The sequence below is a fragment of the Phyllostomus hastatus genome, unplaced genomic scaffold, assembly GCF_019186645.2.
Source record: "Phyllostomus hastatus isolate PE091 unplaced genomic scaffold, TTU_PhHast_1.1 phas_scaffold_39, whole genome shotgun sequence".
NCBI lineage: Eukaryota > Metazoa > Chordata > Mammalia > Chiroptera > Phyllostomidae > Phyllostomus > Phyllostomus hastatus.
Window position 1 is genome coordinate 30,161,037 of NW_025334028.1, and position 27,213 is coordinate 30,188,249.

At 38.1% G+C, this 27,213-nt stretch overlaps 1 protein-coding gene across 1 annotated transcript in view; it reads right to left on the reverse strand.

Moving 5' to 3' along the window:
* The window catches only part of COL25A1 (collagen type XXV alpha 1 chain), a 486,724-nt gene that overhangs the window by 120,680 nt on the left and 338,831 nt on the right, over positions 1-27,213 (reverse strand). Inside the window, exons 8-9 of the mRNA XM_045820431.1 lie at positions 2,043-2,114; positions 1,201-1,308 (exon numbers count right to left, since the gene is read on the reverse strand). Coding sequence (XP_045676387.1) covers positions 1,201-1,308; positions 2,043-2,114 — 180 coding nt within the window. The remainder of the gene's footprint in view (positions 1-1,200; positions 1,309-2,042; positions 2,115-27,213) is intronic.

Genomic DNA, 27,213 nt, shown 5'->3' on the forward strand with positions numbered 1-27,213 from the left:
TATAAAATCTTTTTTTCAGTGGTTATGATAGTATATAAAATTAACTCTGAGACTTTAAATCTAGTTCAAATTATATCTGAACTAGGATGGCCTAGTGTTCGGATGATTTACAATTTGCTGTGCTCTCGGTTTATCTTGTTTTTTGAAAGTAACTTACACTTCAAATTCCCTGTAGAGTAGCAACACCCAAAGCCCTGACTGACTCTGCACCATCCACATGGCTTTAACTGCCCCTCTTCCCAGAGAGACACTCACTGCACCTTTGTTAGAGAACAGCAATCAGTCGGAGAGCTTTAAATATCCCTAAAACCGCAGCTTCTCCTATCTTTTGAGATACCCACCCAAGAAAAAAGGGGAACATTTGACAATTTTGGATGAAACCACTCTCTCTGATGATTCAGTTAAAGCAGTCCTGTATCATATGTTGCAAATTAATTCCTCATTTCATATGACAAATTAACAACAGCTTTCAGAAAGGGAAATGGGACTTATAGAAGTTTGTCTATGAGAAGTTTTAAAGCACCTTATATTCTTGCGAACAGAATCATTCTTTGAAAAAATACATAATAGATAAAATATACCAAAACAATGACTATGCTGATTTTTATTTTTTGTTTTTGGTTGTCTTTATTTAAAATTTTCTTACATTGTGGATAAATAGTCTCTATAGTAGTTTGATGTTTTAACCATTAATTTTACTGCTTTATCAGCAATCCTTTTTGGTCAAGTTATTAACAAGGGATAAAATATTTGAAAGATTTAAATTCTTTACCCTTCATAAATTGTATGGGACTTTATCATCTCTGCTATTGATCTTTTAGAAAATGTGATTAATCCTCCACCTGGGTTTTCATGCTGGTCTTCCATTTAAACTGCAGGCACTGATGAACTCTATGTTATCAGGACTCAAATGACATCAGCCTTGTCCAATCAGACTTCTGGAGGCTTACCTGAAAACCAGCTTAGTTGCAGTCCCCAGGTCTTGTGGTTCCCTTGGGGTCCCCGTGGACTGAGTGGTAAAGCAGAATCCTGCTGGCAGGGTCCTCTCTGCTTGGGGACTTTCCTACCATCCTTCTTCCGTCAACCCACTCCACGTTCTAGACCCCCTTAACGGCCCCTCCCAACCCCACTCCCTCCCAATTCTCAGCCCTCCAGACAAAACCAAACCTGTCAGAACAAGTGATCTGAAAAGCAACTCACGGGATCTCCTGGCATTCCACGGGGGCCATCTTTGCCTGTGTCCCCAGGAGGCCCTCTTGGGCCTGGAGGGCCTGGCGGGCCTGGGGGCCCAGCTTGTCCTTGGTCACCCTACAATGGAGATGGGGACAGACCAACCATGAGCACAGAAGATAAAGACTCAGGTCTTCTTTTCCACACTTTAAATTTGCATTATCTAATTCACATTTACACTTTGAAAGAACCAGAGCAACCAGAAACATGAAGCATGTAGGCAATTTGCTTGCCAGCAGGGATCAAATAAATATTCATGCTGGGTGAGCTAAGTGCAGCTATTAAAATCACAGCAGCTCAGGAACCAGCACTGCTCTCAGCTCTTGGGAACGGTGTGTCTGTTTCCACTCTATTCCACGCTGGTATAAAACCTTTGCATAACTTTATCCATGACAGTGCTGCATCAGTGATATCACTTTGTTTAACAAAAGGGCTGCATTTGAAGTTGGGCAATGTGTTTTCTTTTTCATAGCCTATAAAATTAAGCATACAAGGCTATTGTCATGCTATATCATAATTTATATATTACCCAAGCTAGAGACCTTAGAAACTGAGTCTACTACTGGTTATAACTTAAGCTGTCTTTTACTTAATTAAGAAAAAAATAGGCACTGTATGCCTTTTATTTTGGTACTTTCACATACATTTCAAACAAATGCAGCTCACTAAACATAAGTTTGTTTTAAGATATTTCTAAATAAATATCCCCCCACTCCACACCAACCCATGAGAGGTGAATGGCAAAGCAACAGTATATAGAGTAACAACTGAATGCAAAGGAGAAATTAGACTTGAGCAAGAATAAGCACTACCTTAATCAGGCGGCGTTTAATGAGCTGCTGATCAGCAGAGAGAAACCCATGATTGATTTTAGGAAACACCATCTGATCAGTCAGGTGAGGTCAAAGGTTGAAGTTCAGAGGTGAGAGAGTTGAAGAATAGACATCAGAAGGCCCCAAGAAAGAAATAAAGATATACACATTAGACTTATAATGACCAGCAAATAAAGCAGAACTGGCACTTGTGTCTTATAACAGACCCTATGGCTTTTTGTGAAAGAAATATAACCCTGAAACAGGATGGTGAGACCAGATTTTTAGTTAGAAATGGATTTTTTGTTTGTATCCCATCATTATGCCCAGGTGTTGGGTCTTTCTCACGTAGGGTTCTACAGGGTCAGGTAAGCTGGAGTCACCTGCACTTTGCACTCCAAGCAGAAAGCCCACAGACAAAGTGCCAGTTCAGTTTCCGTCAGACTTGCCAACCAGCATAATGTGGCATGAACGTGACGGCCATTTTATCGATGCCAAAGTCCAGAGTACTTAGGATTGTTTACTTGACTGAAAAATATCATGGGGCCTTGCCATGCATGCACACTCAAGCATCGAGGTGCAGCCCAGTTCTAGAGAGTTGTGCCTGCCTCTCCTCACTGTCCTTGCTCGATTCCAACATCCTACTGACCTAAATACTCAAGATTCCCCTTTTCCGTATCTGCTTGACCTCACCGATGTAGGTGAGGCCCCAGGAGCCCAATGCCTGCTATGTCAGATGAAAGGGAGCACGGCAGGACTCGGCTGGCCAATTTAGCAGTTCTTGCTCACTCTTATGCTGATTGCAGGCTCTGACGGAGTGCATGGGTGCCAACCACAAACCTTGACGGTGAGGATCTGATTGCTGTGCAGGGCAGCAACTGTGGGGAAGCCTGGCAGACCCTACGGACAGGGCACAGCACCAAAACACGACACAAAACGTCACACAGACATTTCACTGGTGGACAAACAAAACAAGCATGTACCTAACAGCACCCCATCCCAGCTCCAATTCTTGCCTCATTTGACAAACCATAAACAAAATCAGACACACGGGGCTCCCAGGTGACACATTCCTTAAAGGGCCAGAATGGGAACTCCTTGTAACTGCTCCTTGCAGCAGGTACAATAGATCTGAGTATACACTCTTTCCATGTCTGGAATCTTATGTACAAAATGTTAGTATGAAATGCAGATAACTACAGACACTGTTATAAGAACAACACTTGAATTTCCTTCTATCGATATTCTGTTCACTCTACCATTCAGAACATACAATGCGTGTATTAATTCCATTTTGGATGATTGTGAACAGAATTTTGCACTCCAATCACCAGTATTCCTCAGAATAAATGTAGTATGCCTCACAAAATATAGCCTTACCCCCCACATATAAAAATTTCTCCCTCCAATCATCTGGTGATTCTCAGGTCTCTCCAGTTGAAGGAATTCCTGCAGAGGTGGTGGATGGAAATCTGTCTCTTATAACATGCGTACTTCATGTCAGGGGGCGTTATGGTCACACTCTGTAGTGATTACTTCTGTCACATAACTTTTGCAAAAGAACTTGACAGTTCACACAACCCCTTGAAGCCAAGAAGTGGTTTTGAATTCCTTAAACAGGGAGCACGGGGAGAGGCGATGTAGAGCCCTGTGCTTCACTCACTGCACTAACTCGTCCCTGCAGGCGTTGTCAACTGGGTAGGTCTGAAACAGAAATTTTGCCTTTGTTCTATTTTTTTTTTCTCAATGACATGCAATTTTGGAGCCTTTCATTCGATTTTTTCACACGGACCGCGTTCAGCATACAAATAAGATAAACAACCACCAGGGCAATACACGCTGCCTTCCTGCGTGTCGCCCCTTCACTGTCCTCCTCCTCTTCCCACCCAAATCTATTTTGACAATACTTTTAGGAAAGGCCAGAAAATTTTTAGTTTCTAAATTTTACTAGTTTGGGTACATTTTCTCTTTTATTTTCTTCTCACTAGAAATAGAGTTTTCTTTTCAACAAAACCACTGAAACGATGTTTGTAGTATGAGACTTTCTCTTCAGCTTTAATGCCTTTGATTCCCATTCTTTGGAGCTGGGGCTTCTCAGGAAGCCAAGCAGAAGATATCGCATCCCTTTGGCCAGTCCTTTCTGATCAGGCTAAACCGTGGCTGGGTAGCTGCAGGGTGACCCGCTCTCTCCCCTTTTTCTTCTCCTTAAGTAAAATGTCCTTTAAGCACAGACTCCACACAAATTCAGAAATGCTACAAGTTGGAAAACAGATGTGTACAATTTGCTTTTGTTTTACTATGGAATATGAGTTTAAAATGTTATTAGATGGTAATGTGCCAGCGCCCTTCCATCTGTGACTCATTAGCCCTATATTACACAGTCAGAATTTTATATATAAACCTCATATTTATGTAACAAAGAACAAAAACAGATACAAACAAGAAGTCTATGAGGAATCAGAATCTTGATTAGTGGCAATAAATCATAATGTCACTCTAAGCGGGATTATCTAACAAAAATTAAAAATCTTTTAACAGCACACATGGTAGGCCTTAGAAATGTTTTGAAGTCTGAATGTATAAATAAGTCACTTCTTGTACAGATACCTGAGCATGACCAGCTTGCTGTTTGATCATATTTTCTAAATGCTCAAAAAAAAGCGTTAAGTTTTAGCACTTCTTAGTTCGCTTTCCAGTGTTAACCAGATTTAAAAAGGAAGTGGGTAGGTAATTCTCACTTTGGACAGACCCTTCTCCTCAAACAAAATGTCTGTGTCAGGAAGCTGATTTTATGTCCCTCTGTCATCCTAAATGTGCACATGCTACCAATTAGGTGCTTAGAGCTGCATTCTAACAATTTCACTAGAACTAAGCAGAAGGACTTCAAGAGTTTACATGTACTGAATAGCAAAGTAGAAAGGGGACATGTGGAAGAATTCTCTTAAATTCTAAGAAAAATCCCATGGCCTGGGCTGCAATATCCTGGGATCTTGTGCTTCTCAAAGTGTGGACATGCTTGAAGGGTGCATGCCAGTGTCTGGGGAGTTCAAAGGCAGTAATAAACACAGTGCATCTTCCTTAAGAGCCCATTTAATTAACGGTAAATAATTCTATTTTAAATTTTTATTTACTTATTTTTATGGAATTTATTGGGGTGATATTGGCAAATAAAATTATGAGGGGGACAAATTTATTTATAAAAAATTTTGTGTTTATCCTTACCCATTTAAAGTTCAGTCACCTTCAAAGTACTCTCCACCTGATGCAGTACATCTGCCAAGACACTTTTTACCATCGCTCAAAGTGGTTTGGAACTCATCGATTCTGATGGCTTTTAGTGCTTCCACCATTTTTTTGTTTTACCTGTCTCACATCAGCAAAATATTTCCCTTTGAGGACTTTTTTCATCCAGGAAAACAAAAGAAAAGTCATTTGGGGTGAGATCAGGTGAATTGGGAGGGTAGGGAATGGGGTCATGCCATTTTTGGTCAAAAACTGCTCAACACTCAGTGTGGTGTGGGCAGGTGTGGTTGTAAGTCACCAGTCATGAAACGGGCAAACACACTGAAAGGGTCTTCAAGAAAAATTCGCTGATACTGAACGCAGCCTCTCAAAACAACACCAGCTGTTGCACTGAGACAGATGGGTTCCTAGGACACTCACCTAGCGGGGGGAAGTTTTATTATAAGGGGCCCACCCTCCAGAAGATAATTCTGGGTTTTTTTTTGGTCCTCCCTCAAAAATACATTTTAAATGTACAATTCTACAATACATCATCTGTATATTGTATTGTGTGTTCACCACCCCAAGTTAAACATCCTTCCACCACCATTTATCTTCCCTTTACCCTCTTCTACCTCCCTTCACTGTCCCTTCCCCTCTGGTAATCACCATGCTGTTGTCTCTGTATAGGAGGTTGTTTGTTTGTTTGTTTGTTTGTTTTACTTAATCCCTTGGCCTTTTTCACCCAGCCCTCTACTCTCCTCCCATCTGTCAACTGTCAGTCTGTTCTCTGTATCCATAAGTTTGTTTCTATTTTTTTAGTTTATTTTGTAAATTCCACAAATAAGTAAAATCATATGGTATTTGTCTTTTTCTGACTGGCTTAGTTCACTTAGCATAATACTCTACAGGTCTATCGGTGCCGTGGCAAAAGGTAAGATTTCCTGCTTTTTCACAGTCAAAGTAGTATTCCACTGTGTAAATGCACCACTGCCTTTTCATCCACTCATGTACTGATGGACCCTTGAGCTGCTTCCAAATCTTTGCTATTGTAAATAATGCTGCAGTGAACATAGGGTGGATATATTATTTCAAATCAATGTTTTGGGTTTCTTTGGATATATTTCCAGAAGTGGAATTGCTGGATCATAAGGCAGTTCCATTTTTAATTTGTTGGGGTATCTCCATACTGCTTTCCACAGTGGCTGCACCAGTCTGCATTCCCACCAACAGTGCATGAGGACTCCATTTTTCCACATCCTCTCCAACACTCATTTGCTGATTTATTGATGATAGCTGTTCTGACAGGTGTGAGGTGAAATTTCATTGTGGTTTTAATTTGCATTTATCTGATGATTAGTGAGACTGAACATTTTTTCATATGTCTATGGGCCATCTGTATGTTTTCTTTGGAGAAGTTTCTATGCAGGTCCTTTGTTCATTTTTCAATTGTATTGTCTGTTTTTTTGGTGCTGTAGTTCTTCTTTATAAATTTTGGATATTAAGTAGAATTTTAAACTTTTTTTTGTAAAGCAAACATTGACCTAATTTGGGGCAGAATGTAAAATTTGCACACATTTAAAAAACGTTTTAGGATGATGAAGAATCTCCTCTCGTTGGGGGCCACCTCCAGATTCACGCACAGATGCTGATCTGACTGTGCTTCCCGCAGGCGCACTGGCGCTGAATGCTTCTCTGTGGATCATGGCTTCGCGTGGTGCCGTGAGGCTTTCCTAGCTGTTCACACAGCAAGCATACTTTTTCATTAACTATGCCAAATTTTTTCATAGTATTATTAGTCATAGATCTTTCTAAATAAATGAAATGGACATACTTTACTTGGTTTTACATCTTGGAAAACTTGCCTGGTACACAGATGGTTCAAGTGGGTGTGGGGGGTGGGGGGAATGTGTCTCCAGAAAAACATGGAGAATGAGTCCAGGAATGAGCTCAAATCCTGAAATAATTTGTGCAAATTTTGTTCCCAAATATTTAGAATTCTTCAGAAACTAGATAAGGTGTAAAACTATATTATAGAAGCTATTTTCCCCTGAGAGCATAAAGACTCAGACTACGTCATGAACCTTCCCCACATGCTATGAAGCAGGCAACCACCTCGGGACCAGGGTTTTGATACCACTATAGGAGGAGCTCTCTCTCCCTCCACTACCTTCGAAGAGGAAAGATGCAAGCCTATCCCAAAGGGATGTTGAACAAATAAATAATTCATAAGAAACACTTCTAGCTACTTAGGGGCCATAAATTCAAGATGCCATAGTCAGTTTTATGGGATGCTCGATAACGATGAGTGCTATATGAGTGCGCTGCAGAGAGAAAACATTGTGTGTTGTCAGAAGTATTCAGTGAGACAAAGACAGAGCCAGAAACTCAATCCAGGACTTATAATTCCAGACTTTGTCATCATGCTATTTATGTGTTGATAATTTCTTTCTACTTTATTTATAGTTTAAATGTAAGAAAACTTGACTAACATTGCACAACACTTAAGTATTTATTGAGTGCCTTCTGTGCAGCATTCACTGTGGCAGACCTTGGGGACTGAATGGTGCGCAAGACCCCAAGCTCACAGGGGTGAACATCTGGTGGGGAAATGGGGAAAAGTAAGCAGGCAATAATCACACAGAGTGACAACTGTTTTGATGGAGAAGTAGAAGGACTACAAAGGAACTAACACATGTGCCTAACGTCAGGTGTGAGGAGCCGCAGAAGACTTCCATAGCCAGGTGAATGAGGGCATGGCCGTTGGCACAGAAAGAGGGAAACCAAACACAGACAGACTGCTTAGAAAACTGTTACAATGGTCTAGTTGAGGGACTGTGCCCTAGAACCAGGGAGAGACATATTGATAGTTTTGAGTGATAATAAAGAGGTAGAATTTGCAGGACTTGTAGACTGGCTGAGAACACAGGGAAAAAGAGCAGAGTGGTCCTTGGTCTACAGCTTAAGGAGTAGGGGATGTTAGAGGGAACACTAGAAGAGACTGGATTTTCTCTTCTAGTAGGGAGGTAGGTGGTTACAGATGATGAATTCAGCTAGGGACCTGCTGAATTTGAGGTTTCTATAGACAGCCAAGGAGCAAAGGTTGGACATGCACATGAAATGGGAGACAAGTGGGAATTATGAGTCACAGGGCTGTGTCAAGTCACATAGAGAGGCTGTAGACAGAACAGGCTAGGAAAGAACACTTGGAGAGACTTCAGTTTAAGGGATGAGCAGCGAAAGAGGCAACTGCAAAAAGGATGAATAAAAGTGGCTGTAGAAGCAGGAGGAATGGCAACTCCCTCCTATACCGGCAAATTGCTCAAAATTACAGATACACATACTTGACTTCACTGTTTATTGCAACATTAATTGTGTTCTACAAATATACAGAAATGACCCATAGTAAGAACAAGCTAACAATGTCCAACGTCACTGACAGTTAGTAGTGTTTACTGATAAGCACAGAGAGTATATATACCTGAGGTTGTAGAGGTATGGAGGAAAAACAAACAATTATTTTCATTGTAAAGGTCAGTAAGGGCTCCAATACAAATCATATTGGAAGAAAAATGTGTGTTGTGCTGAGAAATGAGAATCCCTAAGTTTTCCTATAATGTAAATAGGACCATGATTCTGTTTGCCCAAAATATGTCATGCATTACAACACAAACACTACAGAGGGTATGTGTGCAGCATAAATGAAGATAAATATTCCTAGAAGTTGATAAAATGATTTCTAGCTAAGAGAGACCAGATGGGGCAATACTATAATAGAATGCAAAAGTATTTAGGTAAAAAAAACTTTAACAGCAAGAAATGTTAGAAGGCTAAATAAGGAAAGAAATTAAGAGAAAGAAGCCTGCTGCTAAATCATTCGACATTGTGGTGGATGGTATAATCTGTCTGAATAGAAAAATCAACTATATGAAGCTCGAAATAGCTAAAGGAATCCTTTGAAAAATCATAATATAAGCATTTGGGCCTATGAAAATCAGAATTCATAACTGACTGAGCAAGCCTGTCTGTGGAAGTACTAATTATGAAAACAACTACAGTAGCCTCCTATAGATGAATATAACATTGGCTCCCAAAGTTAATCTTTCATTAACTTTCATTCTCTTTTCCAAAGAGATTGCATAGACACTCAAAGTTCCACTTTGTTGTGTTCTATTATAAATATTAACCCTAGTCACTCCAGGAATTACCTTTTTATATGTAAATGACAAGTGTGAGTCTACAATTTTTTTAGAGGAGAGAGAACAATGCAATCTCTACACTAACAAATGTCATTAAATATTGTAACTACTTAAATGCTATGCAAAGACAACTGCAAAGGATCTGTGAACATGCAGAAAGATGGCAGATAAACTGCAATACTGGCAAGTGTAAAGTATAAGAAAATCTGCCTAAACCACAGATGCTGAGAAAGGCTCTGGCTGTTACCTACAATCTAATTAGGGATCCCAGGAGGAGAGGGGCTCACTGCAGTGCTTCCTAATGACAAAGGGCTAAGAAAGGCCAACAGAAGATGAGAAGAAGTCAGATTCCTGGAGCAGCACGGTCCTGCCAGAACCAGAGTGCACACAACACAGGACAGAAATATAGAGCAGTCTGGCAGTCCGGGAGATCATGAAAAAATAAAATCCTATCAATTTGACTTATATAAGCTTTGCTATAATTGGATCAGAGCTGTTCTCTCTGCTAGAACATGAAGAGAACAGTCCTGTCTGAGGATTTCTTAGTAATAATAAAGATAATAAATAATGAGGGCACTGGTAATAATGGTGATCAACATTCATATGATACAACTATGTGCCAGGCATTAGTCTAAGGGTATTATAAACATTAACTTTTTAAATTCTCACAACAACTGTCCTGGCTGGTATGGCTCAGTGGACTGAGCGCAGGCCTGTGAACCAAAGGGTCTCAAGTTCAATTCCCAGTCAGGGCATATGCCTGGGTTGTGGGCCAGGTCCCCAGTGGGGGGCATGTGGGAGACAATGACACATTGATGTTTCTCTCCCTCTCTTCCCCTCTCTAAAAATAAATAAAGAGAATCAAAAAAATTCTTACAATGACCATCTGACAGATGAGGAATTTGAGGCATGCAGAGGTTAAGGATTTGGCCCACCTAACTGAGAACAGGAAACCCAAGGTTCACACCCTGGCCATCTTCTCTCAAGTCTACCCTCTCAGCCACTATACTTTCCACAGATCTAGTCTCTGACGTTCATTCCCATTTATTCATTCATTAATTCAAGAAGAATCTAACAGGATCCTATCACAAACAGCACAATACTTGGACTTTGAAATTAGAAAGCTTTATGCCAGGCTTCATGGAGTTCAGAATCTAACCAAGAAAGGAAGGTATTAAACAAGCAATTACAATGTGGCTGAGATTTCTTTTAATATATTTATCTATGCTTTTTCTCTTATATTTTTCCATTTCCTTTGCCCTTCATCAACCTTTCAGTTGGCCATCTGATATTGCCTTAGAAGATGTATGAGAAGGCAGGGTAGGAAACAAAACCTGTCCACCAGCAGTTCTAGAAACAAGGATATCTAGGAAGAGACTCCCTCAAACTGGAAGACAGGAAGGAGATCTGTGGCCCCCAGAAGCACAGGGGGCCTTAGCCCAGCTTCCCAGCAGCAGTTCCAGGAATGCAGCAATACCTTTCTGGAAGAAAGTGCTGAGTGATATGTCCAGAGGCACAAGAACATAGGAAGTCTTGCGAAAGATCCCCGTCTGAAGTGTGGCACAGACGTAGCAGAAAGTTTCCTATGCCCCAAGATGCAGCAATGACACTGCATCCAAAGGGCCATGCAGGTCATCAAGTCATGCAGCCTTCTCAGCAGCAAATTGTGAGGTTGACAGCTGAAGGCCAGGTGCCTCTATTCTTACCCCAAGATCTTCTGATACTGTAGGGCCCCCAGGAGTATGAAGCAGGCCTAGAGGTGGAGGAAAGTGTAGACATCCCAAGAAGACTGATGTTTATTTTATTTTTCTGTTAGCGCAGAAGAATGGAGGCTGAGATTCAGAAATAAAATTTTTATAGCAAATTAAGTCCTATTTCTTACTAACCTGAGTTTTTGGATTGAGACTCATACCCCAAAAGTGAGTATGATGACTATTAACAACACAAAAGCTATGAGAGTGCACAGAATGGAGACCTACACCATGCCCGTGGGCCAGGGGGGACTTACCCCAGGAGGCTTTCTTTAGGTTGAGACCTGCAGAACGAAGGAGCCCTGCAGACCCTCAGCGCCTGGCTGCTCTCAAAGGGGGGGGGGGGGCGGTGACACCTTGGCTTCTTGGTAGTATCATCAGGATGAATACTAGAACCAAAGATGAAATATAGTTTCCTTTTCCAAAGCAACACTAAATCTACACTTGGAATGCAGAGATTGTTGTGTTCTGGGTGCTTCCTGGAGATCTCCATCCAGTTCTCCCTTTGGAGACCTTTAGGGTAAGGGCAACAGTGAGGACCACAGGGTATAAGTTCCTTGTGGGTGATCAGATTGATTAGATTAAGAGAGACATTAACTAATGCATTCATTCCTTCATGTAACCAACATCTTGTAATTACATGCTTATATTACACCAAGTACAGTGGAAAAAGCTGTATGGGTTTAAATCTAGTTGGGTGGGGAAATTAGCACATGACTATCAATTCAAATGGAAACTACACTAAATCAGTGCTGTAATTAGAGGGCAGGCAGTATTCAATGTAAGCACATTCCGACTAGGGAATGGGTAAGGCTCCTATGAAGGTGGAATTGGAGACAGGAGAAGAACGAATAGGATGATAGAATGTGACATGACTTGTGGACTTGGGCAAGGTACTTTGCTTTGAAGTGCAGTGGGCAAAGATGTGGAAGGTACCTTCTGGGGATGCTGGTAAATTGAGTTTGGTTGGGGTGAAGCACATACCTTTTAGAGAGGAGCCTGGAAAAGTGAATAGGATATAACTTTTGAAAGGTCTTTAAAGGAGCTTTAAAGGGGCACGTAGTGGGAAGCCAAAAAGATCTTTACACGATGAAGGCGCCATGACAGAAGTGGGTCTGAGGAAGACTGCCCTGGCAAAATTATGAAGAATAGATTCAAAGTAAACATATAATCCTTGATTCCTTTTCTGTAATTCCAAAATCTAAAGTCCCCCAAATAGGCTGTTTTCATAAGTTTAAACTAAAGGTTGTCTAAGTTTGTGGCGAACTCACTTGGTTTCAGAGACTGATTCGAACAGACGTGAGGCCACTCACAGTCACTAACAGTCCCTCTCAGTGTGAACGTGCACACGTCTCACCGCAGAAACTGCTGGTCTGAGCCTTCGGTTCCCTGAGGGTGCCAGACGAGAAGCTGTGTGTGAACTGTGTTCACTTTCTTATGCCTAAAATCTTTAAATTCTGAAACACAGTTGACTCTGAAGTTTTCAAGAAAGGATTGTGAGCTCGTTTCAAAGTTGAAATCAAAGATCCTTGAACAAAACCAAAGATTATAGAAAGAGTACTAAGTTCTGAAGTTAAGGCATTTAATTTATTTTCAATCAATAAAACTTGTTAATATAGGCCAGTCTAGCAAATGCCCTGTCTAGATGGCAATCTGAATTTACATTATAATTTATATCAGTTTATGGTAATGAAAAATAAATTTACATTTATAATTTCAATTTAATTTTAATCAGAACTATCCCGATGAATTATCTAGTATATATCTATATACTAGATATAGATATATAGATATATATATCTTTTCATTAACTGCTTTAATGAATAAATAAGCACATTATAATTAGCATAGATATTTTGCAAGTAAATGCAAAAACAGAAATGTGAAAATGTTGTTCTTTTATAAATTAAAAAAAGAACCTTCACAAGTCTTGTTTAGAAGTCCAATTTGATTACCAAATACTGCATAATAATTTGCTTCACAACCCCTTTTTTAAAAAAAATAATGCAAAAGCAAACTTTAATTCTATTCCATTTAAATTTTATGCAATTTGCATTTGCAATACAAATTATGAGTTATGGTGTCAAACTAATAGTCTTTTAATTCTCAAGGACTCTTCCTTCTGAGGTGGGACAGTGCCGTGGCAGCGCACACTCCGGTGACACTGTGCATCTACTGTTCCACACAACCGAGGCTGCTGTTTAGTGGAGCCTGCCAGGTCAAGGGCTCGCCTCACCTTCAATATACCCTATCCATTCTCTGAAAGGAAAGAGTTTCCCTCTGGGAGAGGAGACACAGCGGGATTAGGAAAGGACAGTGCCAAGAAAACAGGGGATTTGTTAGCTGACAGGGCATTTTATATTGAAGGGAAAACAGGCATTTGTCCAGTAGCCTGTGAGAAAAATTCTACTTTTTTTGCATTCCTCATTCTGGGGGAGAAAGCAAAGGCATCCTGTTGTTCCCAGAAACTCTATTCTGTGTCTGGCTTCATGGGTATTTGGTAAACTTCCTTTGTGTGATGTTAGATTGGTTGACTCTAAAATTCCTCGGGCACGCTCCTGGCTGGCAGCCTCTTTTCTTCTTCCAACAGAAGAGGTAAATGGCCGGAAGCCAGTCGGTAAAAGAGCTGGTGAGAGTCCCACAGGGCTCAGATGGGGCTCAGATGGGGCTCAGATGGGGCTCAGCTGTAACGGGTGCAGTTATCCTTGTATTTCCTCTGCCGCCTCCCAAGTTCTCCCTCCTCCATACATCAATGTGAGACCACAGCCAATGCCTGATAGCCCTCTGAAATAGTGGAGCTCTTCAAAAATGACCTTAGCAATGCAGAGAAAATGGAGTACTTGTGAGGATTCACTGGAGAGTAATGTTACTTGGAGTAGAACTACTCTAGATACCGTCCTCCACTACCTCACTGATCTCATTCACTAACACTGCATTCCCCTTTGGTCTATACCCTACTTTTTTCTCAGGGTCAATTCAATCACACAAAACTAAAATAGTCTGTGGCTTGAAGATGTCCCTGAAATGTGCATGTTTCCACAGGGGACTGAAATTTTGATTGCAATTTAGGGCTGTTGGAATGCTCTCTAATTATTTTTATATTTGATGTCACTTGTGCATGTGGGGTAAATTTAAAGGACCAGGCAGATGGTCAATATATGGAAGCAACCTAGGTGCCCATCAATAGAGAAATGGTTGTAGATATGGTATACATAAACAATGGAATATTACTCAGCAATAAAAAAGAACAAAATATTTCCATTTGTGACAACATGAATGGACCTAGAGGGTATTATGCTAAGTAAAATAAGTCAGACAGGAAAAAGACAAATGCTGTATGACTTTACTTATATGTGGAATCTTAAAAAATCAAAACAAATGCACAAACAAAATTAAAAAAAACTCACAAGAAGAACAAACTGATGGTTGCCAGAGTCTGAGAGGGGTGGAGGGATGGGTGAAAAAGAGACATAGACTTTTGGCTGTAAATAAGTAAGTCAGGAGGATGGAATGTACAGCACAGTGGGTGTGGTCAATGACATTGTAATAAGTGTGGATGGTGACAGATGGCCAATAGACTGACCACAGTGGTGACACCGTAAGGTATATAAACATAGGATCACTATGTTGTCCACCTGAAACTAATATGACATTGCATGGCAACTATGCTTTTATTTAAAAGCACAATGAGGGAGAAGGCTTAACACAGAAATGCATGGGGAGATAGGGCTGAACGGGAGCCAAGCCAAGGCTGACAGAAATGAGGATACACCTGGTTTGGCTGCAGGGCTGCCTGCAGCAGGGCTGCCTCCAAGCTGGGCTGGAGCTGCCACAGCTTCACGCACTTCACAGGAAGCCAGAAATCCAAGGGTTTCCTTTTAATAAATGCTTCAGATTTTAGATGTTTGCTACCAATTCAAATTTACTTTAAAACATTTGATAGTCCAAACAAAAATACATTTGATAGGAGGATATGGCCCACAGACCACCGGCACCATCTCTGACCTAGTGCTTTTGCATGTTGATTAGAAACAAGACAAGTGTGGAAGGCTCTGCTTCAGAAGGGAAATGATTAACCATCGAAGGAGCTTTATTCTGTTGTACTGGCTTTTGAAGAAAGGGTTACAAGTTCTCCTTGCATCGATCGCAGGCTTTAACACAGTGTTCTGTAACACTGGTGTTTAAATCATAAAAACGTCCAGATACGATTGTTATACAGGACCTCTAGGAGGAAGAACAGAACAGGGCGTGTCCTCTTAGAAAAGGCAGCACTGCATCCTGTACTGATGGGCCTGTTCGGGCGGAGTCCCCTGACTGGAGCCCCTAATGAAAAGCCTGTTCCCTATGTGAGAGTCATGGTTTCCTTAGGAATCTCAGGACAGAATTTCCTGACTTCTGTGAAATTAAGTCTAAACCTCTTAATGATATGGATACCATAGATTGTAATATAAACTTTCTAACTTGGAGTTCTAATTTTGTGGCTGTGGTTGATTATGATATTATTTAATGAAATGCAGTACATCTTTAATATTAAATTTAACATATCACGTTTATTATATTTATTTAAGTGGTATTTATTTGCACATATAATTTACTTGTAATAACTACATTGATAATATTCAAATTCTTTTTTACCTCCAATTTCCTTTTATATCTCTTAATTTCAAATAATTAGATGATAATAAGCCATTCAAAAATGTGAAGAGTAAAGATTAACTAGTCTGGGAAAGTTACTGAAAATAAGGGCTCAAAATAAGCCAAAGCTGCAATTTATGATAAGTCAATTCCCTATTTAAATGTACTTAATATTCTATTTATCAAAGGAACTTGCCACATATATCAGGAGCAATATTTTTCCCTACGATTACAAGAATTAATTTAAAATGTAACATGGTCTTTTAATTTAGTAAACATTAAATAAAATGCTTGCCTTATGTACCAGTAAAGAGAAAAGAAACCACAAAGTAACTGTTTTTTGCATTTGAGCACATGAAACAATGTATGTGAGGCCTGTCTGGGAGGTATCCAGCCATGTAACATGAAAAATAGAGACATTTATTGAAGAAGACATTGCACACAGGGCAATGACACCTCAGTCCCCTTCAAAGTAGGCACCTTGGGACTTCATGCAGTTCTCTCAGCTGCCATTAGCTACCCCATCGAATTTTGCTGAATCTCATCAATGGTCTGAAATCTTTTCCCTTTCTTAGGTGATTTTATTTAGGGAAAAGCCAGAAGTCGAAGAGTGCTAAATCTCGGTTCTACAGGGGCTAAGTCGCCTGAGTGATTTTTTTGTTTCTCCAAAAACTTTGCACAAGACGTGATGCAGGAGCGGGCATGTTGTCATGATGAAGTTGTTAATCACCAGTTTCCCACAGCTATGGCTTTCTGAATCATCCAAATAGTTTCTATGGAGGAATGTTCAAGCTTAATGCAAAATCTGATGCACATTCATTGCTCTACTTGCTCACTCATTTTGAATGAGAAGCACACATGCTCATCCAACAGCCTCTACCACCCCCACTGACTAGTACAATGAAGTCATCATTGTGCATTCCAGTTCACTCTCCTTGGCTGCCAGATTATATCAATATCGTGTAAACTGTTCTCATTATGTTAACAATGGCTGGACTTTTCCTGGACAGGCCCCATACATATATGTATAAAGACCAAGAAAAAATATTTCTCTGATGTCTTAAAAGGGTTAAAAGTAATAGCTCAGTTTCAAAAATACAAATGTACTTCATAGGTCTTATCTTTTTTCTCCAGTGGGTCTTCAATTTCATCACCCATAAAGAACAAAGTTTATGTTTTAAAAACCAGGTGGCATCTGGTATACTCAGATAAATAACCATTTTTACCACCTCATCAACTACAACTTTTATGATTCCCACATGTGACTAAAAAGTTACAAGATGTACACCTATCATGTCATCATTGAAACTGCATTACTGACACACAAGGCAATCTTTCTCCTCGTGTGACATGGGACATGAGCAATTATGGAACTCAAAAGTGAGGGAGAATACCTGGTCATTTTCTAGCACTGGGATGAACTTCATAACATCACACAGAGTTGAGATGAAGCTTCACAAATGTGGATAGAACAATTATCCATGTTTCTTGGCTTGTGAAATGTTTGGGGGAAATTATTAAATGTTGGGAAAATGGCATGAAGCAAATATGACTGAAAAAATTATTTTTAAAGGAACTGCCAGGATCCGCTTTTGTATAAGTCAAAACATTATCCAGTTTGTGAATTTTTAGGCCCTTAATTTCCCTTCCCCTCTTTCATCATTTGTAGAACGTCCTTTGCTATGGCTGCCATAAGTAGATGTAGGGAAGGCAAAGAAAAGGAAGCAAAGTCACGCTAAGGCTCACTACGCTAAGATGGCATGGGGAGGTGAGATCCGCATCAGGAGCACCAGGGCCCCTGGGCTTGGGGAAAATGCTACAGGAAACAGCAGCATTTTCAATTAGAAGGATAGAAGAACAGGCCTGAGGTCAACTGAGAGTTAAATGTTAATTGATAGAAGAAATCAATAGTAGCCAGGTCCTATTTAGCTTCTAATTCTGTCAAACAGAAAAATATAAATATTTGATTTAAATATTGGTAAAAATATTGGTAGTATAAAATGCCAAGAAAAATAAAGAAACTATAAGTAAAAATTTTGAGAATCTAAACTAGTCTTAAGAAATAACTTTCAAAATACTGAACATGTGCAAAAAAATTATCAAATCATTCAGATCACTTTCCAGACACTGTAGAAAGTAAAAGAAGTAGTAGAAGAAAACATAAGGAACAAGATAAATCCTACTAAATATAGACAGATTAGTAAGATTTTATTGACAGAAGTCAAGATGAGAATTATTTAAAAGATTATTGGTGAACATTTGAAAAAAGTGAAGTTTAAAATACAATTTTTATTTCCTTTGTAAAAGGGTTATGAGAAGGTGGATGTATCTATATAACTGGATTACAACAAGAGGTAAGTTAAGTTTTCTTATATTATCCTTAGATACAAAATTAAAGAACCTGAATTGAAAACCAATAAAAATAATGGATTTATAACTGGTTGAACAGTTTAACTAGGTAATACTGCTTAACTGGTCACACAGTTCATGTTCTTAGTCTTACTCCATTCAACATTTGTATCCTGAATTAGATTAGTCTTCTCAGACTCTGGGTCTGGGAATGATTTCTGTATCTATAGCTCAGATGTCCAGAATATGAGACAGAGGGGATGCCATATTTGTTGGATGGCAGAATTACACTCCAGAGAGGACAGAGTATACTAATTATATGGGAATAAAAGTAAGAAACATTGTTTGGGTCCAATAAACAAGCTATATGAATACATGGTTGGGGAGCTAAGGGTTAGTAATAGTAAAAAAAAACTTTAGAATTTAAGTTGACATTACTCTTATACATCAATATATGATATGACTACCAATGTTGTTTAAGGGTAAGCTAATTTCAGTCTATATTAATAAACAGAACCATAAGCAGGAAATACTTGTCACCATATTTCACTTGGGCCAGGCTGAACCTGAATTAATGTGTTTAATCTCTAGGTATTACCCTTTAAAGAGGACATAGGCATAACCTGGAGAGTAAGAAGACACAAAACTGTCACTTGCGGAATGGATGAAGGAGCTGGGGTTGGAGCAGAGAAGATGAGATGGGATAGAAAAGCAATTTTAAATAAGCCCAGAATTGCACCTGGAGCATCTCCACCACCTTCCAGGGTGTGTTCAGCTCAGGCTGGGCTGGTACTAGCTGAGGGGTGTAGTGAATGAGGGCTTGGACTGGAAGGGCTATAGGTGTTCATTCGAATCTTGAGCTTCATTTAATGTTTCCTGAAAATCACTTAAGGGTTGTCATGTATGAGAGGAACTAGTTCAGAAGGCAGGACTAAAAGTAAACACGTAGGAAGTAGAGAATAGCAGACACTGATTCAAAAGAAGAAACAATAAACATTTGTTGAATGGATGATGAAATGCTTTGTAACATACAGCACTGTCTATAATTAGAATAGTCTGCTTTGGAAGAGAGTGGCCCCCTTGCCGCCAGAGGCGTCTGAACACAAGTTCAGAACCGTGAGCTTGGGCTGCCCTGTGTAAGTTTTGGGCAATTGGCTGGCTGTGAAGTGAGTTTACTTTGCAGTTTTAAGAGGAAATCAGAATTTCACAGGAAAAGTGAGTTTGCCTCATCCATATTATCTTCCCTTCACCATCTTTTAAAAATAGGCCCATGAAGATTACCTAGAAACCTTTTCTGGCATTGCCATAAAGATTAATAATTCTAATTTTAAAAGGCAATTTTTAGTTCCTATATTACAGAAGAGTTAAAAACACTGTAATAAAAAATGTTTTAAAAGCATACATCTCTTTTCCAGAAAAGGTAATACAATCTACCTAGTAGAATCCTTTTTTTCATGCCATCTTTTTTTAATCCTTTGGACCTCACCCTCAAATTCTGCATTTATTTTACTTAGGCAAATCGGGTTTCAATGTATTTTTATCAAGGAGGACACAGAAAAAAAAGGATCAAATAATACTAAACCTGAATTACTTCTTTTTCTTAAGATCTGTCAGCATCTTCCAATATTCCAAGAAAAATGAAAAGATAAGATTTTATCTGAAATTGCCAGTATGAAAATGTTAGCAACTAGTTTGTGAAAGCCAAACAAAATGTACTTACTATCTGGTTGTGGTCCACTGGCTACCACTTTGTAGCCTCTAATCGGGCTCACGGGAATGATTAATTCAGAACACAGAGGGAAGATGGCATAAAACAGTGTACACATTTCAAAAATAAGGAAAAATGAAGACAATGAATTTCCTTCTCCTGCTTCAACCAAGGCTGTTGCTCTCCACACTGAAAAGAAATCCCATATCAGATGCAACAATTTCTCATACTACAACCCTGTTGGCACATGCCATTTCATTTGACACATTCTAAAAACTTGAGTTATTATAACAGTTACTATATAAAATTGTGGGTAGATATCATGATTCAAACTCTGCATTCTTCTCTGACACATTTTATTACAACTACATGGCTTCGAAGTGGAAGTAATACCACAGACCAGTATAGAGTTACAGCTTTCACATTCAACATTGTACTGGTGACATAGAAAGCTTTCTCCATTTCGATTTTGTTTGACTTTTCTGCCTAAAATGAAGGGTGAAGTCGTAAAGCTCTACATTAATTTTATGAACAAATCCAAAATGTCTAATAGATCTCCAGATATTCTCTCCTTCCTGAAACTCCTCAAAATTCATTTCCTTTCACACTATTAGCAAGTAATTGCTCATGGCTGCCAAACAAAAGGGTGTAAGACTGAAAGGTGATTTTGTACTGAGCGAAAAAGGCAACAAAAACAGAATGGCTTTGTAATGCTGTATTCTAGAATATCTTAACACAGAAGGTCCTATAGGAACTTTAATTTATCAAAGCAGAAATATTATATATTATTTTATGTCAGAAAATGAAAGTGATGTGTGTAGAGGTGAAGTTCTTAATTTAAACATAGTAGTTAACTATTTGGCAGAGAAAGGATAACATATTAATAAAAGATAAAATATTCCTTATTATTTTCATTATCAAAATCATATTGATTGTCATATAGCTTATAAATTTTTTTAAACATCAGATACATAAAATCAAAGAAATGTAAAAAAAATCAGTGGAAATGGTTAAATTTTAGCTAGCAGCTTTTGCCATGTGGTGGATATCAACTATTCTAATGAAGACAGAATAATTTCCAATTTCCAAAACATGTGATAAAACTCTGCTAATGATTCACAGTCTCTCCAAAGTTAACCTTCTCAAAGAACTGTTCCATAGGATAGAAGTAAATTGAGAGAAAAGAGGAATCGGGACTGAAAAAACAAGGTGCTGCCATAACTTATGTTAATGTTAACAATTCAGGAACTATGTTCGAGTCCATTCCACATCAAAAAGTTTGTATTCCTAAAAGAAAATTCTGGTGCTGACATTCTAGGAACTTCTGACTTCCTTGAGCGCTAAGAAATATAAAGGAATAAGATGGTTAAGAAATAGCAACTGAATTCTGGACTAAGTCTTAAACTTTTCTCTGATATTCCAATCAAGGCAAGTATTTGTGCCTTAAGGATTATTGCAAAAAAAGCCCAGTCAGTGGACCCTCCTGGAAGGCCAGAGCCCGTGTTCAGTGCAATAGTCAGGAACTGTCACTGAGATCGTTTCCATCAAACTTTGCAAAAGAATGTAAAAATGATGTTCTTTGCATACTAAGCATGAAAGAATGAAAATTAAGCCTTAAATTATTAAAAGTTCATTTATGTTCTCTAAGCAATTCTGAAAAGCCATATTGAATAGAATTTGAAAAAATAGTTAAGGAAAATATATCAGTTTAATCCCCCAAAACTTTCTAGGTTGCTTTGAATATTTGCCTATCTTTTCTCAGTAGGAATTGGAGTATAATAAAAATAGGCTAACATTTGTATGTGTTTAGGTCTTGTGTACATGAATACTAATCTATATTCATGGAGAATTCTGTTTCATGAAGATAGTATAGGCAACTGCAATTTTTCATAAATATCCATGCACATGTATATATGTATATAAAATATCTCTCTATATAGAATAATACCTGTTAATCACTGGTATATACACAAACATACCAACTATATATATATATATATATATAATTGATATATGTATAGATGTACCAACTATAGTATGTTCAAATTTTGTCCATTTCACATACAGATCATGATATATTTATCTGAAGGCTTACTTTCTCTTCCTTATATAATACTGAAAGTCATCTACCCAAAATCTATCTTTCCCTCCACATTTTATTATATGCTTGATTTGCAGGCATTAATACAGAATAATATACAGTATAATAGTTTAAATGTTTGGTTGTGAGAAAAGGCAAGAGTTTCATAATTCCTAATAGGAAAAACAACTTGTAAACCTTGGAAAAACAAAACACGACAGCAACTTAGCGCTGGGTATGTTTTAGCAGATTTTCTTGTGTGTCCTGGGTTTGGGCATTGCTCCCTCAGTCACGTCCTTCATTCCATACTTCCTACTTTGCCAGCGGAAGGATTTCCCTTTTCCAGTCTCAGGAATCTCACACATAACGACCTCCTCTAAGTCATAATGGAGTCAAGACTTGGGGGAGATATTTCAAGGGTGGGCCAAAATTTTAATAGTTTAGATAAACAGATTAACTCAGCTTCTAAAAATAAGCCTCACAAAAAGGCCAAGGTGTGTGTGAAGATAGATAGATAGTTTTAAAAAACAGCTAAATGTTTTCTTAATTAAAACTTTGATGGCAACTGAATAGCATAATCAATAAAATATATGAACACATTTTTTTGATAGTGTCTCCTTTATCTTTTTCTCACCTGCCAGTAAACTCAGAATGTTCAGGCTGATGTGCTCTTTTGTAGACAAGGTAAATGAGGCAGCAATTGCCACCCATTGTTCCCTTGAACTTCCTACAGTTATAGTCGGTTCCCGCTATTTCACATCGCATCACTCAGGCTTCAAGCCACAGCAACACTGACACTGCCAGGCCAACTTCTCTCTCCTTTTGCTTACTCACTATCATTTTTCTATTTAATTCTAATGAATTCCTTCAGTCTTGTAGCTAACTGAAGTTCCTGGCCTGGAAAGAATGTCCTGTGTTACTAGTTCCTTGATGTTCTGAATGCCACACTTGGGTTTTGTTATCATCTTTTCCAGCACTAGGGCTCCTTGATCATCAGACTCATGTTAGACTCACAAGTTAATAGCATGATAAGCATGCTCAGAAGTTTTCTTGACATGTGGAACTCTGAAAACAATAATGGTACATCATCATCATCATCATTATTATCACTATAACTATTAACTTGTGTGTGTGTTAAATGATTCAAAAGTTTATTTGTGCAAATAAAAAATTGGGGTAAGTGAGGGTTTCTCTTAACACCAACATTTTTCAAATAAAATTTAAGTGACTTCTAAGAGATGAGAATCAAGGCTTCCTGACTTGCTCCACAGTCGCTATAGAATTGCATTTGAAGTGAGATCTCACCACTGACATCCTTTTCCTACAAAGCCAGTCCTGTTTGCCACTTGTGATTTACAGGCTGTGTCTGCTATGAGGAGCTGCTGGACACATTAGTGTGGGTATGCTATGAAAGGACACTGCTGTCTGGCACTAAATGACTTTCCAGAGACCATCTCATTCAGAACTCCAGGAACTGTTCTTCCTAAACATGATCTGTCAATGCATAAGCTACTATTTCACCCATTCTGAAGGGAAGAATCAAAAATATAGTCTTGCATTCTAGTCCCTTCTACAAATCCTGATGCACCGTTAAAAATCCGCTGTTCCATATATTCTTGATTTCTATTTGGTTAATTCGTTTCATGAACATTTTTGTTGCAATGATAATTCTGCTTTTGAGAGTGATGGAAAAAGAATGATGGTAATTATGTTGGATTTTGTTAGTGTGAATTACTTATAAATTGCTCTATTTTCTATTTGAAATATGCTCATTATTCATAGAAATTACCAGCTATAGTATGTTCAAATTTTTTCCATTTCATATACAGATTTTGATATTTTTACCTGAAGGCCTACTTTCTCTTCCTTATATAATATTGAAAGTCATCTACCCAAAATCTATCTTTCCCTCCACATTTTATTATATGCTTCATTTGCAGGCATTAATGCAAAACATAGCTCCACATTGTATGGGTTAACAAATATAAGAATCATGTTTTAATTCAAGAGAGAATTAACTTGCTTAAATATGACATAAAAAGAATGAAATCTTTTTTATAGTTTTGTGCTTGAGGGGTTATTAATAAATCAAACTATTCTTTAAGTTATTTAGAAGATATTTTACAGAGTGCAGCATTTGTAAAAATTCAAACAAAAGAAATACAAATGAATGTTAAATATATATACATTTATTCTCTTTCATGTAAAATCTTTCCCTCCACTCATTTTTCAAGAAAAATGTGAAATGGCACACATGAGCCTGAAAAGATTGTAAGGTGTATGTGTGTATATATATGTGTATATGTGTGTATATGTATATATGTGTATATGCATATGCACATACACACACATAAATACATATATGTGTGTATATGCATGTACACATATACATATATAAATGTAAAAAAGTAAAAAGGAGAATATTGCAGTTGATATAAGCAAAAGTGTGGATGAATAAAATCTCTCTTTTACTTTCTAAAATGGAATGAATAGTTATTTTATTATAAAGAACACTGCATTAAAAACACTGAGAGAAAATTCAATGGCTGTTTTAACTGGTTGGTGTCATTCTCCAGAATTCCTTCCCAAAGGATGTGCTTAGGATCAGATTTTGGTTTTGCTTTAATGCATCTGCAGTCATTAACAGAATTTTCTGTTAAGGGCTCAAATGTCAGGCTTTCCACTATTTTATTGTGGAAAGGCTTACAAGTTGTTGTTTTAAGAAAAATATTCACTTTTACTTCCAAATATTTCATATAAAAGTTTACCACACTGTATTAATATAGGTTTACTCACATAATCCTTTACATTAAACAAAAATGTACAAGCTTTAAAACCACGTAAAATAGGTAAAATTATTCTTCCTGAACCTTTCCAAAATTCTCCTTTTCTTTTTCTTACTTGATGAACTAAGGTATACAACTAACGACTGGGATATAATTTACAACACTGAATTCCAAGGGAAATATTGTCTACACATCAACAATTATTTGCAAAGGTAATTTATTTTTTTAAACTGACCCACATTAGGACAGATTTATAAATGTTCCTGGGCCCAGTTCAATATACCAGCTCTTAGTGGTTTGAAGTATGACAGAGAACACTCAGAAGAGAACTCTGATTATAAAATATAACAAGAACGTTTGCAAATTTTAACAAGCTTGCTGTTTCCATGCCAACTTCTGAATCTGGAAAGCATTAAAATAATTTTCTCACAATTTATTTCTTTTTATTGTGTTATATCAATTCCCTTTTCACAGGCAATACATTCAGTACCAAATGAGTAGGGTATTCATTAGGGCTAGAGAGAGGCAAGGGTTAAGTAAATAAGAACATCAAATTAATATCCAGGCCTAAATGCTTTAGCAGAGCCAAAGAATCTGTTTAATCATTCAAGTCAACAAAGGTTAAGATAATAAAATAAACTTCTGAATGCTTTCCTTTTTGGAACTTAATCCGTCTTGCTGAAGATGTTTTTAAGATGCTATCAGTTTTGCGTAGTCCCAGCTGTTATGAAAATTTACTTGAATACACTGGGAAGAGAAAAGAATTTTATGAAAATAGTTAAGCCGAGCTCCTGGGTGGCTTATTGAAACTGTGAGATCCCAGGACTCATTTAAAAACAGCTGTTGGATGATGATGTTGAGACCAATAACTAATAAATCTTTTCTTTATCGGGCCTGTGTGTTATTTGGCAAGGTGATGGGAGCCAACTGATTAGAAGCTTAATATATGATCAAAAGATAATTTTGTGATGTTTGTTCATTTTATTGCCTAAGTTTGATTAATAAATTTGGTACAATTTCAGAACATAATAGCTTAATTTAAAAAGACAGTGTCAAACATTAAGAGAGCTTTGCTTATTGTTAAGCCTATGTTGTGTTGTTTAAAATACAGAAAAGAAATATTAGCCATTAATATCAAAGCCCTGGGTACCATTGTGCCTCCCGGGGCTGTGGCTCATGATGAGGGCAGAGGTCCTTATGAACTGAACAAGCCACGAGTCCTCTTTAATAATGAAGGGAAATGTGGTAGTGGCAGGGGATGCAGACAGTGGGGAAATCCTTAAAAGTCTTGAATCACTTACACTTGATGTTCAAGGTGCTGTTACTGATCAAGAGATGTAATTCAACCTTTCAAAAAGAGAGGCTCAACTAAAAGAATCAACAAAATACGTGGCAAAACATGTAAACACAGCACTATGAATGGCTGAAAACAGACTTCATTCATCTGGTGATCTTAAAGAATAATATCGCTAATAGCAAATATAACAGAATCTTGATTTGTATCATTTTCAACTTGGTGCCCTCGAGCTGAGAAGCACAATTGTAGTATAACAAGGCAAATGCATATTCTGACCTCCCTCAGCATTGCCCTTCCAGCCTAGGCTCCATTTGGACAAGTTCTAGAGTATGACTTTGTAGCAACTATTCATTCGGTTTTTTTGGAGGGTTGACAGTGGATGCGTTGTAAAGACTGAGATTATCATGATTGAACAACAGTCCCCCCCCACCCCCCTGCCAAAAAAGCTGTACCTATTTGCATTTGTGTTCCTCAGCTTTTCGATCTGATTCACAGAGGCACAGAATCTTAAAGTTGAAAAGATTCTAGCTGTCTATGGAGGCAGCTTGGCATTGTGGAGAGAGCAGATCTTGAAATCCGGGTTTGAGTTTCAGCATTGTCTTTCAGTAGATGTGTGTGAAAGAGAGCAGAAAAGTCACTTAACTTGTTTGAGTGCAATCCTCATCATGAAAGAAAAAAGGTCATGTTAACATGTGTGCTACTAACTCAGAGTTACTTTTGAAGGTAAATGAGAGACTATATAAAAATATAATCTGTGCCATTGACTGGCACTGTTATCTTGAAAAACTGTTCAAACTTTGTAAATCTTGGTTTCCTCATCTATTAAATGAAAATAATAAAATTTTAAGTATTTCATAGCACTATTGAAATAAGCCTTCATAGAGCATTTGGCATATTTTAAGAACTTGGTAAAGTTATTTATCATTTTTACTGTTATTATTGGATCCATAGATATTTCTGTGCTGTTTCACACGGAGGCAGATGACTTTAAGGACTACCTTTCTCATAGGAAAGCAGCCTGATCTGCTGGGCACAGCACAAGGTCAAGGCTGAGAGAGCTGAGCTTGAACCCCACTTCTACCACTTACAAATTATGTGAACTTGGGCGAGTTACTTTATCCGAGATTTCTCCTGTGAAATATGG